The sequence below is a fragment of the Elephantulus edwardii genome, unplaced genomic scaffold, assembly GCF_000299155.1.
Source record: "Elephantulus edwardii isolate Elephantulus edwardi_28Jun2011 unplaced genomic scaffold, EleEdw1.0 scaffold00059, whole genome shotgun sequence".
NCBI lineage: Eukaryota > Metazoa > Chordata > Mammalia > Macroscelidea > Macroscelididae > Elephantulus > Elephantulus edwardii.
Window position 1 is genome coordinate 6,778,313 of NW_006399809.1, and position 13,136 is coordinate 6,791,448.

The 13,136-nt window shown below is 38.4% G+C and overlaps 1 protein-coding gene across 2 annotated transcripts in view; it reads left to right on the forward strand.

Moving 5' to 3' along the window:
- AMPH (amphiphysin) overlaps nt 1-13,136 on the forward strand; it is a 340,422-nt gene that overhangs the window by 286,147 nt on the left and 41,139 nt on the right. For both annotated transcript variants that reach the window (XM_006887583.1, XM_006887584.1), the window contains exons 13-16: nt 2,248-2,271; nt 4,248-4,271; nt 6,964-6,996; nt 8,527-8,583. In XM_006887583.1, coding sequence (XP_006887645.1) covers nt 2,248-2,271; nt 4,248-4,271; nt 6,964-6,996; nt 8,527-8,583 — 138 coding nt within the window. The remainder of the gene's footprint in view (nt 1-2,247; nt 2,272-4,247; nt 4,272-6,963; nt 6,997-8,526; nt 8,584-13,136) is intronic.

Below are 13,136 nucleotides of genomic sequence, written 5' to 3' on the forward strand. Positions count from 1 at the left end.
TTGCCCTGCCTCTTCAAAATATTACAGCTTGAGGGTTGAACTTGTGTTTTGATTCTTTTAGCTTGAGAATTGCCAAGAGAGATCTTTCCTTTTTTATTCTCTAAATCTAAGTTTCTGCAGTTTCTACACATTGCATTATAATATTTTGATTTCTTGAGAAACCCTTTGAAATCTTCTGTTCAGTACATCAATATATCTTGCATTTGTTTTGGCTTCTTTATTCTCTAGTACAATTATCAAGATATCTTCTGACATTCATTTCTTTTTCTTCCTCCTTTGTCATTTTGCTTTCTTTATCATTGATATCCTTGATGCCATCTACTCTTCAGTCATGGGTGTTCAATGTCAAGCCTATTCTGAAGGTGATTTTTAAATTCAGAAGGAATAGACTCAAGATCATATTTTAGTTCTCATGGACTTCTTTTCATTTTCTTCAGCTTCAATTTGAACTTGCACATGAGTAATTGATTATCTATACCACAGTCTGCACATAGCCTTGTTTTGACTGCTGATATTGAGCTGCTCCAATGATTCCTTCCAAAAATGTAGAGTCTGATTCCGCCTAGATTGGAAAAGAAGATATTATCAACATCAGTTCTTTTCAATGTCTCCAGTATCATTTGTTTTCTCTGTCAATATACTGTTTCAGCCATTTATAGATGATCTTCAACAAGATTTTACTTGCCAGATTGCTCCTTGGATGCAAGGATTTTGAAGCTCCATCTAACATACTTTGGGTACATTTCCAAGAAAGACCAGTCCTTTCACAAGGACATCAAGCTTAGAAGGGTGGAGGAGAGGAAAACCCTAAGTGAGATAGCTTGACACAGTGATTGTGGAAACGAAGACATGTGTGTCAGAGACTGTGAGATTGGCTCAGGATAGGGCAGTGTTCCGAGCTGTTGTTCATAGGCTCACTGTGAGATGTAGATAACTCGACAGCACATAACAGCAACAACAACACAATATTGTTTGATAATTTCCATATTCTGTTGGCTTTCTTTGGAATGGGAACCTGTGCTGATCTCTTCCAGTCAGTTGACTAGGTATCTGTCTTCCTTATTTTTGGCGTAGACTGGTGAGCTCATCTAAGTCTACATCTCCTTGTTGAAAACACTTTAATTGGTATCACATCAATTCCTGGTGCTTTTAATTATTTTTTTCCAATGCCTCAAGTGCAGTTTGAACTTCTGCCTTCATCACCATTGGTTCCTGATCACGTGCTATATCTTGAACTGTTTCTGTTAGTCTTTTCTGGTGCAATGACTTAGTGCATTTATTTCATCTTCTTTGTTCACAGTTTTGTCTGCAGCATCCTTCTGTATAACGACTCATGGTTTGAAATTGTGTTTTTGATTCTTTCAGCTTGAGGAATGCTGAACTAATTCTTTCCTTTACTCAGTGTAAATACGAAGCAAAGATAACATCAGTCACCTGGTGGATCATAAAATGAGTAATAATGCCAAAGAAATTACTATATAAAAGTGTGACTTTCAGTGACACCATTCACTCCCATCTTAGTCATTTATGAATGAGTGCTAGACAGGGGACTGTCAAGCTCTGCAAAGATTCAGGGCAACCTACATCAGATGGGTAGTTACAGTCAGAACTTCAGGGACTGTATTCTGTCCTACAGAATCCAAGTAAGAAGAGATGTGCTGATCTGGAAATCTTTTTAATAGTCATGTGTATTAGAAGGGAACACCAGAGTGTATAGATTTCTGTTCCCATTTAGCAAGTCAACAAGTGTGTAGCATAAATCTCTTCTAGTCACGAGGATACACCTACTACTTCAGCAGCAGTCCTTAATCACAAAGTAATTAAGAGTGAAAAGTTGCCCCCAGTCTTCCCATGCATGGTGGAAGCCGTGCGTACCATTTAGATTCACTCTCCAGGATCTATAACCTTTATAAATAAAATGCCATTAGTAAGTGCAAGTTGTCTGTCTATCTTAAGGATCACCCTTCGATTGTGTGTGATTACCAATTAGTTAAGCTCCATCCTATAGAATATGTGTTGGCGTATTAAGTAACTATTTTTCTGGCATATATTTATTGTTCAACTAGTTAAAATAAGTCCTTATGATCCTTGCTCATCGTGTGTGTGTGTGTGTGTGTGTAGCGTTGACAATACATAAGGTCTGCATTTTTAAAAGATATTCTAGGCCTTAGTACTTGGACACATTTCTTAATATATGTGTGTATTTAGAGTTTGAATACTCAACAATTTTTTTGGATTTTTTTTCAGACATTGCCCTGGGACCTTTGGACGGTAAGGACATTATATACATTTTCATGTTTCTAGGTCTTTAGAAATGTAATAACCCTTGTTTGATCTTTAATGATAAAGTAGTTCTTTAGAAAAACCTTCTGGCTCCTGCAAATTCCCAGCCTTTGAGAATATTGTTACAAACAGGAACAATGAAGAGAGCTAATGGAGTAGATTTCTGCATGGTCACTTAGTGTTGTGGCCCTTTACACTTGTTGCCTGGTGGCTACCAGAAGTATTTGCACTGAAGACCATTTGCATATGTTCTTTTTATGAAAATGGGGAAGTAAACAGTATAAAGATGAACAGCCGTGCGCATAAAACAGTTTTTTCATTACTCATAATAACTTTCATTAATTAGACGTTAAGCCTTACAGCTTGGCAGTCCTGGATTTGTAACCTCGTCTTTGAGCAATTTCAAAACTTCTCTAGGCTTTGAATTTTATCTAAAAAAAAAAATAAATGAGATGACATCTATCTCGTAGGGTTGATTGAGAATTAAAGTAATATTTGTAAAGCAGCATGATGTATCAAAAAGAAAGGTGTTATTAATGTTATTTATTCAGCTAATTTCTTATGCAAGTTGAATACTTCTAGCATTTAGGTTTGAGGAAGAAATAGAAATAGCTTGGTGGCATATGAAATTAGGAGATGGCCCACAGGGGCCTTGGAGCCAGATCTTTGACTGCAGTTTTAAAAAAGACCTGATTTGTGGCCTTTGAGGACTCAACTTGTGCGATCTTTTCTTTTTCCTTAGTGGTATACAACAGGAAAGCTTAGTATCTAGTTATTCATGAACCTGGGTTTTAGAAGTATCATTGCTACTCTCTCCCCTTAAAACAGAAAAGTAAATGGTCCCCTTCCCTTCATGGGAATAAGTTTATATTTTACTATTAGTATCCTGGGAACATCAAGAAAAGCGCTCAGTTTGGTTGACAAAGTCTGTGACTATGTGATATTGTTTATAGTAAGTTGTATTTACCTTTATATTCACAAAAGATATGTGTAGGCCATTATTCAGCTTTAATGCTACAATTTCTTGGAGATTACGGGAATGATGCTAATATCCATTGTTATTGTTGTTGCTAAGTGCCATCCAGTTGGAACCAACCCGTAGCTGATCCACTAGTGGCTTTTTCAAGGCTGTAAATCTCACTGGGGAAGATTGCCCATCCTTCTCCTACAGAGCGGCCAGTGGATTTGAACCAATGCACCCTTGGGATGGCAGTACAGATCCTTATCACCAGGCCACCAGAGCTCCCTTTTACCTTTAATATTTAATATTTTTTCCTTTCCTAACTGTGGAATGGTAGTGAGGGTAACATCATCATTTAAGAGACCTTAGACTGTTTTTAAGGACAGACTTGCTAGGGCTGTTTATAGTAACATGATTGCAAATGATGGCTCTCTGAAGATAATCATTCACAGTTCTTAATCCTCTCATTTTACCAGTATTTTTTTCCTGTGTGCAGAAAATAGCCTCTGGGTTGGGGGTAAACCACCAGGGTCACCTCTAGGCAGTAAGAGTTTTCAGTCAGGTGATTCTCCCTCCAAACTCTTGCTTCAAGGACAGAAGCAAGCGGAAAAGGAGTCCTGTGAAGAATTTATTCAGACTTTGTATCAGAGTGTATACTGTGTAATTTTGTGATTGTCTGATGCTCTTAGACTTATTTAAACCACTTTGCATTTAAGTTTGCTAAAGAAAACTTATATACTAACCATAAGATATCCTTGCTGGTGCTGGCAAATGACAGAGGGTTTTCTCTGTGCTTCATTTGTTCCTGTTCCACAAGAGTCTTGAACAGTGTTGATACAAATGTGTTCCTATTACAGAATGAGTTCTTGGGCTCTACATTTAGTCCTAAATTAGTAAAAGCTCAACCTTCAGCAGAATGTTCACGCTGGATGGCAAGGGATTTTAATGTGCTGGTTCATTTTTCTCTCTTTTATTTTTTCTTTCTTTTTATTAAACCCTACAGACAAGCACTGATTTGGTACAACCGGTAGGTAAATTTCCAGAAAATTCTGGATTGTTTTTGTAGTTAATGTTTCTTGTATACTTGATACATTATCTAGAATAAGCTGTTTCTCATAGCATTGCTCATTATAGACTTAACCTTAAGCCACTTAATTTGCGCACTTTCTAATTTTTTACTAGAGCTGTCCTGCTAAAGAGTTTTATGTTTCTCATACAGTCTTACCATGATCTGTTTCATCTTATGTTTGTTTTTATTTTTTTTTCCTTTGCTCTTCTGCATACTCTAAAGACTGACTCTTCAAAAAGTCTTTCCCTGTGTAACCTGATCATGGAGGAAACTCCAGACAGTGGGTTGGCCGAAGAAATTCAAAGATCTCAAATTCACCTAGCTCCACTTACTTGGGGCCCTGATGCTAGCGCAGACAGTGTCAGCCAGGAAATGACCCCACATGGCTCTCAGGAAGATGCAACGTGTCTCTCGGAAGTAGATCCAAGCGTGGGCTTGTCCATTGGAGACCTCTCTTCCGCTAACTGGCCCGCTGAGGCTGAGCAGGGGGAGTGTGTTTCAGGGCCAGCCCCTCCAGGAGGACCTCAGCAGCTGCCTCCAAAGCTCGAGTCTGACGCTGGATTTGCCACAGATGCTTGTGTGGAGTTGGAGCAGCTGCCTGAGCCTTTACTTGGCTCAGAGATGTCAAGAGAAACCAGTGGCCCAGAGAAAGAAAAAGAGGAAGAAGTGCCAAAGGGAGACAGAGAGGAAGAGAAACAGAAGAGAGAAGATTCTGTGTGGGCAGGTGTGGAGACATGTGAAAAGGTAGACATTACAAGGATTGATGCCATGGCCTTAGAAAGGACAGAGGAATTGGAGGAGGAAGCTTATGGAAGTAGAGAAAAGAGGGCCATAGATCTTCTTGAGACAATAGAAAAGCAAGACCAAAGGACTTTAAAAATAATGGAAAATAGCAGAGGCCAAGGTCTAGACAGTGGGCTTCCAGTAGTAATAAAGAATTGTGAAATGACAGAGGACTCTGGAGCTGAACCTGTCAGTCACACAGATACCTTGAATCAGCCTCCCCAGTCTGACTCTGTCCCTGATATTGAAAATGTCGGCCCTGAGGGACGGGCTTTAGATAGAAAAGATATAAAGGAAAATTTAATAGCCCCTTCTAACCATGATACAGCACACATCACAGCACGGTGCAGTGTGGATGCTGAGGGAATTCAGCGTGAGGCTGCATTACCAGCTCCTACAGGTGGCAGGGAGGAAAAGCAGGCTGTTGTTTTATCAACAAGATGTGAAGTGGCAGCTCAGTCTGAGATCGACCTTAATTCTTCCCTTGAAACTAATGTGAACAGACGAGATTGGTGTCTGTCTAAGTCCGAAGACACATTAATAGAGTGGTCAGAAGGTACAGAGGCTGAAACCTATAGTCAGACCAGTACATGGCCAGGAATGGCAGAGACAGACTTTTGGGGAACAAATCCAGGTCAAATCTGGCAGCAAAGCTTGGACTCAGCAGTGAATAATAAAGATATATTTAGATTTTCTGGTCTACCAGACGGCCAAACAAGTGGATTTGCCAGTTGCCCAGATACTATTAACCACTGGCCCATTACAGAGACAGGAAATTTAAATAGCTACAGGGAGCAATTAGACCTAGTGGAAATCCAGGAAGAGCTGGAGGTGGGCTTAATATCAGTTGTGCATGGGAAACAAGCCACTGCTGACTGCTGGGAACAGAGTGGAGAGATAGCTAGGCAGCTGGTTCAGGGGAGTTTGTGCAGCAGTACTAGTCCTGAGAATCCCTCTAGTCCCAGAGACAATGACACCAACAACTCAGATTTGTCTGAAGATGAAATTGCTAACCAGAGATATGGATTGTTGTACCAAGAAATAGAGACGCATAAAGAAGAGGTACTTACCCCAGTCCGTAGCGTAGATTAGCCAGACTGTGTAGGTTCTGTTTTTCCTAATGTCTCTCACATACTCTCACACTTCATTCTCCATGACCTATTTTCTCGGAGGCCTGCCTGATCCCCTTAGGAATGGCATGTACCTCTTGAGATTTGTGCAAACCTAAAACAAATAGATTGACCAAAAAAAAAAAAGGAATGATTATGAGAATATTTTACCCTGTTATTGTTGAATTGATTCTTCCTGCTTTCATTTTTTACAGTTCAGACAATAAAAATATACTTAACCAAGAGCAGGACAGAATACTTTACTGTTCTTCTAGATGTTCCACTCCAGACATCCACACAAACCCCATGAAATGTTTCTGTGAGACTCACTCGACCCGTGGCATCGTACTTTTACTGTGCTGCTTTGTAATGATGTAAAGTAGAAACACTGGGAAAGCTTCTGGGTTCTCTCATGAGCCTGAGGGAAAAAGACCTATTGGAACCACTCATGACTGTTCTCTAGCATCGTCATCGTGTTCTTTACAAAGTGGGCTTTGGATTGCCCTGAACCGTAGAACAGCAATAATTAATTGTAAAATAATCTTCCTTTTTTTTCCTTCACCCTTGGTCAGCCTATTTCTAATAATACAGTGACTTTTTGCCTTTCCTAAGCCCGTCTGCTTGTGGCAACTTTTGTATTATTTTAAATGTGTGGTGATCTCTACTTTCTAACTTGTCTAATGGACATTTACTTACTATATAAAAGTGATTGGGGGGGGGGAAATAACACACTCTGATTGATTTCCATTTTTGTTTAGGCCTCTGGTGGTTCATTTAATGGATTTACTCAGGTAAGAAGTCAATTTTCTGGCAAGGATCCTATGCTGAGAATGATGGAATTAAAAAGAAAACAAACACAAAAAACAAGTATGGCTCACTGGTGTGGCATAATAAGTAAGATATAGCAAACATCTTGACCCCATGACTAAAAGATTGTGTAATGGAGTCCATACTGGTATTCTAGGGTTATTGTGAAGATTAAATGAGATGATATATGTAGAGCCCTTTAGCTCAGTGCCCTAGCATAAGCTGTATACTCTGTGGCTGTGTTGTTGTTATGTACTGTGGATTTTTCCCAAAAATATTTGTTTTATATTTTCATTTTTCATAATATTTATTTTGTTTTTCATTGTTGAACATTTTCTTCCCCTCCCCAATCTACCCCGCAATGCACCCCTTGTTCTATATTGTTCTCATACATACAATGCATAATCATATATTACTTTCAGACAGTTTTTCCCCTCTTCTGATCTAATGCAATGTTCGTTATCTATCCACTCTTTTTGTTTTCTCTCCTCAGTCCCCTTACTCCTATCTCTATCCTATTTTATAACAGTAATGTTATGCATTGATTATCTGTTTGTGACTGAGATGTTTCACTCAGCATTATGTCCTCCGGCTCCCCCACGTTGTGTAATGTTTTACAAGTCCATTGTTTTCCAGTGCTGTGTAATATTGCATTATGTGAATGCACCATAGTTTTTCTATGCATTCGTTTACTGATGGGCAGTTGAGCCGCTTGCATCTCTTTGCTTTTGTGAGTAATACAGCAATAAACATGGGTGTGCATACTTCTCTTTGAGACTTGGCTCTAGTTTCTTTAGGGTATATTCCCAGTAGTGGAATTTCTGGGTCAAATGCTATTTCTATTTACAACGGTTTGAGAAAGAATCTGGCCACTTTCCATAGTGGCCGTACCATTTTACATTCCCACCAGCAGTGAGTAAGAGTTTCAGTCTCTCCACAACCTCACCAACATTTGTTGTTTTTGCTATCCTGTTGAACTTTACCGTTGTTGTTGGATATTGCATACTCTTCAATCAACTATGAGTTATAGCTACCCTGTGAACAACGGAACTCAGTCTTGCCCTCTCCTTGCTGTCCTCATGATTTCTTACATCCTGTACCATATTGTTATAATCACTGTATAAGCCCATCTTGTTGAAGGTCTTCTTTTTCCTAATATTTCCCAACATGATATCTTTTGTCAAGGACTAGCCTCCTCTGACAAGATGCCCAAAATATGTGAGAGAAAATGTCATCGTCCTTGCCTCAAAGGAGCACTTGCTTTGTACTTCCTCTGGGACAGACTTTTTGTACTCTGTAGAGTGTGCAATATTGTCTAACACCCAAATAAAAGGCATTGATTCTTCTTTGGTCATCCTCATTCATTGTCCATGACTAGTAAAACCAGTCCTACTAGTAGTTAGCTACTAGTGGAAGTCTTTGACCACAACGTGGGTTTCTACCCATTTTCTTTTTAACAAATTAGCTAGAAGATTAAGTAATTTTTGATCTTCTATTTTCTGCCCAATTTTCAGCCCCAGGATACATCATTATTCACAATACAGACAGACCAGAGTATTATCTCCAACCTGGTAAGTGGATTTTGATGTGGTCTTAATATTTGGGGTTCTTCTTAACTGCCACTGCATGTTCCAAAGTAAGTTGATAACTCAAGATTATCTGGAACTTGAGCATCCAGGATGCTGTTTTTCTAGCTGCTGCTTCTTTAGAAAACAGAGTGAAAGCTTCTGTGATATCTACCTTATGTTGCTTTTGTTTATAAAGAGATAGTTACTTGAAAAACCCAAGGCTTCTCAACACAGTGAAATATAGTTAATGGAATACAGTTAGCCCACTAAGTGTATGGACATTTCAATGTTATTATTAATGTACTCAGCTGATAACTAAAACAACAGTTGTTTGAGTTCATCCAAAGTGAGGAGCAAAAATTAACAGGTAAATTGAGTGAAGAGAAAAGTGAAATACAGTAAGGATTGGATAAAAAAGAAAAAAGAAAATCATTGCTGTGCCATTGGAATCAACTCATATCTGACCTTCTAGCAGGTTGTCAGAGCAAAAGACATGAGAAGAGATTGCCCATCTCTCTTAGGCATTGTTATTAATTACATGAATCTATATTAGTTAATGTTAAGAAACAGAAGTCATGAATAACTGAATGAAAATGCAATATGTTTTTAAACTGTCACACAAATAAAAGAATAAAACACCTTGGAAAAAACTTTGTAGGTTTATTTTTGTTTGTTTTGTTTTGTTTTCTCTCAAGATTCAAAAAAATCAACCACCCCTATAGAGCATCATTCTCCATGAACTGGAATTTATTCCAGGCAACTGGTTTATAATTTAAGATCCAGGATTAAAAATAAAGTTGCCTCAAAGAATTCATGCTTCAAAAATAAATCCTTGCTTTTTCTTGACTCTGAAACTACCTCATCTCTCATCTCGTCCCTTTGTGTGTGTGTGTGTGTGTGTGTGTGTGTGTGTGTGTGAATGAATGAAACAACTGATATTTAATAGAGACGTTAAGCCAAACCGCTTGCCATTGAGTCACGTTTGACTCAGTAGGGCCCCTGTGTTTCCTAATAAACCTGCTCTGTTGAGTTTTCATTGGATGTGATCTTTCAGTATTCACTCACCAGCATTTTCTTCCACAGTTTGTCTGCATAGATTCAAGCTGTCAGTCTTTCAGTTAAAAGTTTGTGCCAGCCAGGGACTCCCGTAGCAACAGTAGCTGAGTATAAAACAATACATGTGATGCCTACTTATCTAGAGGATGCTTAGGAAGCTAAGTTACTCTTAGGGTTAGAAGATATTTAAGATCTATGTGGTTATCATGGGGAATTTTTTAGCACCAGTTTCCTTGTGAACTTGAATTAAGAGACCTTAAGCAAAGTCACTTGTTACATTTTTATTGATGCACCATGAGGATTCTGGTCCTTTAAGGGTTATTTCACGAGAGTTATTTATAGCTCACTGGTTTTCCCATGAGGATAGTGTATGATTATCCCTGCTCCTGACTTTCACATCAGAAAATGATTTGTCTTTGCCTCAGGGACAGATGGGACTTGAGTTTAAATGGATGGAATTTTTCTTTTTAGATTGTTTCCTTTCTAAGTCAAGAATTATGTTTGTGGAAGTTTTCCCTTCACGGTTAATTTTTACTTTTTTTTTCTCCAAAAAAACAAATGTATCTCTGATACCTTCACAAGAGAGATTTTTATGCCTTTTGTTTTTGGGTAGTGATGTTAAAGGTAAAGTCTGTATTCACCTTCAAATGAAGACTTAAATGGAGAAAGTACACGTTTTATTAGTGTTAATAATATCATAAGAGAGATTCCCTTTTCATGTTCTTGTGTAGACATAAGTTATGCTTGGTGCTGGAAGATAATTGTCAGTTGTGAATAGACTGAGAAAAATGTGTATAAGAAAAACACAACTGGGGGATTGTATACCAATGAAAGAGTTTTACTTTTGCTTTTAAAGAAGAGGGAATTGGGTGTGGGGGTGGGGTGGGAGGGGAGAAAAGTGCAACAATGAATGAATGGAAATCCACAATCTCTGTAAATGTTCATTGAAATTAATAAAAAAAGAAAAGAAAAACACAACTCATCAGAATTAACTAAACAATTACCCGCCATATTGAAGCTAAGCATCCAGGCATAGGATTTAGTGATTTTTAAATTCTGAGCATTTCACCTCACCTACAACTGTTTATAAAAGCTACTTTGCTTGCCTGCCCATACTCTTACTTTGTGTTCTCTAAAACAGACACTTTGTACCATTTTCCAATTTGAAACCTTAGCTTTATTATTGCAAGTTCTGCCAATGGTGGTAGTGACCTAAGAGGAACCAGGGAATCATCACAAAAATATGCACCTGTCGGTGAGTTGAGATGATAGCGGACATTCTCAGTAATAAGAAGCCTTTCAGCATCTAGCTCGTTCGTTAACTGCTCCGAGCAGAGGGGATTGAAGTCAGTGATCAGCTATACTGACCTCCTTGGCTTTATCTTGTGGCTCCAGAAGACATTTCTTGAGGAAAAGTTAAGAACCTTTGAATATGAGAAACCTTGCCCAGGCCTCAGTTGTCATTGTTACGAAGTTCTTCCAGGCCTGGCGAAGCTGGACTATAGTGCAAATGTCATGTTGGAGTGTTACCAGACCCTTACACTTGTTCCCTCTACTCCTTTTCTCTTCCTCTGCATTGACCTACCCTCACCATGTCAATGGGAACACCAGAAAATGTGCTAGATAGTTGTAATACTCCTTGTATGATCTAAAGGAAGAATTCAGTTTCTGACTCACAGAGTCACTGTTGCAGGATCCTTTTGCCACCAAAATCTTAAATTCTTCTCCTGTGGTTATGTGGTAGTTCCTCAAACAAACAATAGAATACTGTTACTTACACTCCAGAGTATGATATGTTATAAATCCATCTGCAACACCCATCATGGGACTTACTGGTGAGAAAAAAAAATGAAGCAGGGCAAAATTCAGGGCTTTATTTTAGACTTCTCCATGAGGTGGTATGCACAGGCCATTTTTCTTTACCTTTTCTGCTGTGTCTTGACAAAATGTTTACAATTTTACATTATCTCCAAAGGCATAGAAGGATTGCTTCCATTTATACATTAGAGTCCCTCATTTTATGGACAGTCATGCTGTATCATGGCTCATCCTTACTCCTCATTCCTCAGCTTGGTCTTCTGGAATTGACATCAGTTAGTTGGAATACTACATTGGAATATTAAGTATGATGAGGTAACATGTAGGGAGAGACTCAGTAGTATTTTTCACATGGCAATGAAAGTTTTAAATGTCCAACAAGGAAATTCAGGTGTACTAAGTTTTTAAAACACTTTGAGTACTCTTACCTCACATACAACTTCAGAATTTCTTCAAAACTTTCAGGAAACACAGACTCTAATACAAATATGTTGTCATTTAAGTTATCTGTGGGGTTTTTTAATGTACAACAAAAGCTTTTATGTAGGTTTTCACTTCTCATACATCTTCAACTTTTTGCACAGTGTAGATGTAGCTTACTGAGGCCAATTTCTTTGGGCATTTTTTAATTAGTCTTCATGTCCTCCTCTGTATAAGCCAGTTACTAGCAGGATCTCATAGGATCACCCTGAATTACCCAAATGGTATCAGCAGACCAGAAGAGCTGATAGGAATTCTTGTTTAGTCATCAAGATTGGTCTTTTTGAACAATAAAAGTGAAGCCTTCTCCCTGAAAGTACCCATGAAGTCATATTCGAGTGGGAATTATTGCATTCTTTCTTTTAAACCTATCCGGTTCCCTCTTGAAGATTTTTCTTGTTCTTGTTGTTATGTTCTATCAATTCAGAACCAACTGACTCATAGCTGACCCTCCAGTGGGTTTTCAGAGGCCATCATTCCCAAGAGAGATTGCCCATCTTTGTCCTACTGAACATTTGGTGGATTCTACCACCTGCCTTTGGGTTGGCAGCTCAATTCCTTACCCACTAGGCCATAGAAGCCCATAAAAATATCACATTTCTTGTCACCATCTCTACCAAAGTTCCTTTCATCTTGTGTTGCCACTCATAAAGAATAGTGTGATTGTGGCATGCACCAGCGTGAAGGATCTGGCAGGGAGGCACACAGACAAATACGGTACATTTCACCACTGTTAGACTTTCTGTAAGTTCATGGTAACTTCCCAGCACTTCTTTGTGGAAATAGAGCTTCATGTACATCAACTAAAGTGCATGTAGAGTAAAGACATGTCTTTTGGTTGCTTGTGGTGAGAGTGCGATAGAAGTTAGAAATCACTAAAAAAAATTTTAATTAAGAACTTCTTACTTTCTGGCAAAACACTTTTAAACTTTTTCACCGACTAGGTATTCTAATGGAAGAGGATCATAATGAACCTCCTGTAGCCAATCCATTTAGTGAACCATGCTAAATAAATATGTTGATTTATAGTAATAACATGAGGAAAGCTGGGATGCTTTCTGTAGCTTTAATGATTTTTGTTAGCTGTGGTGTTTTCAATGGACTACAGTTTTTTATTATTCATAATTTTTAAATGAGAAAGCTTTTATGCTAAGAAAGTCTAGTGGCTTTATTTAGCTTCTGATAGAATAGGGATATATATA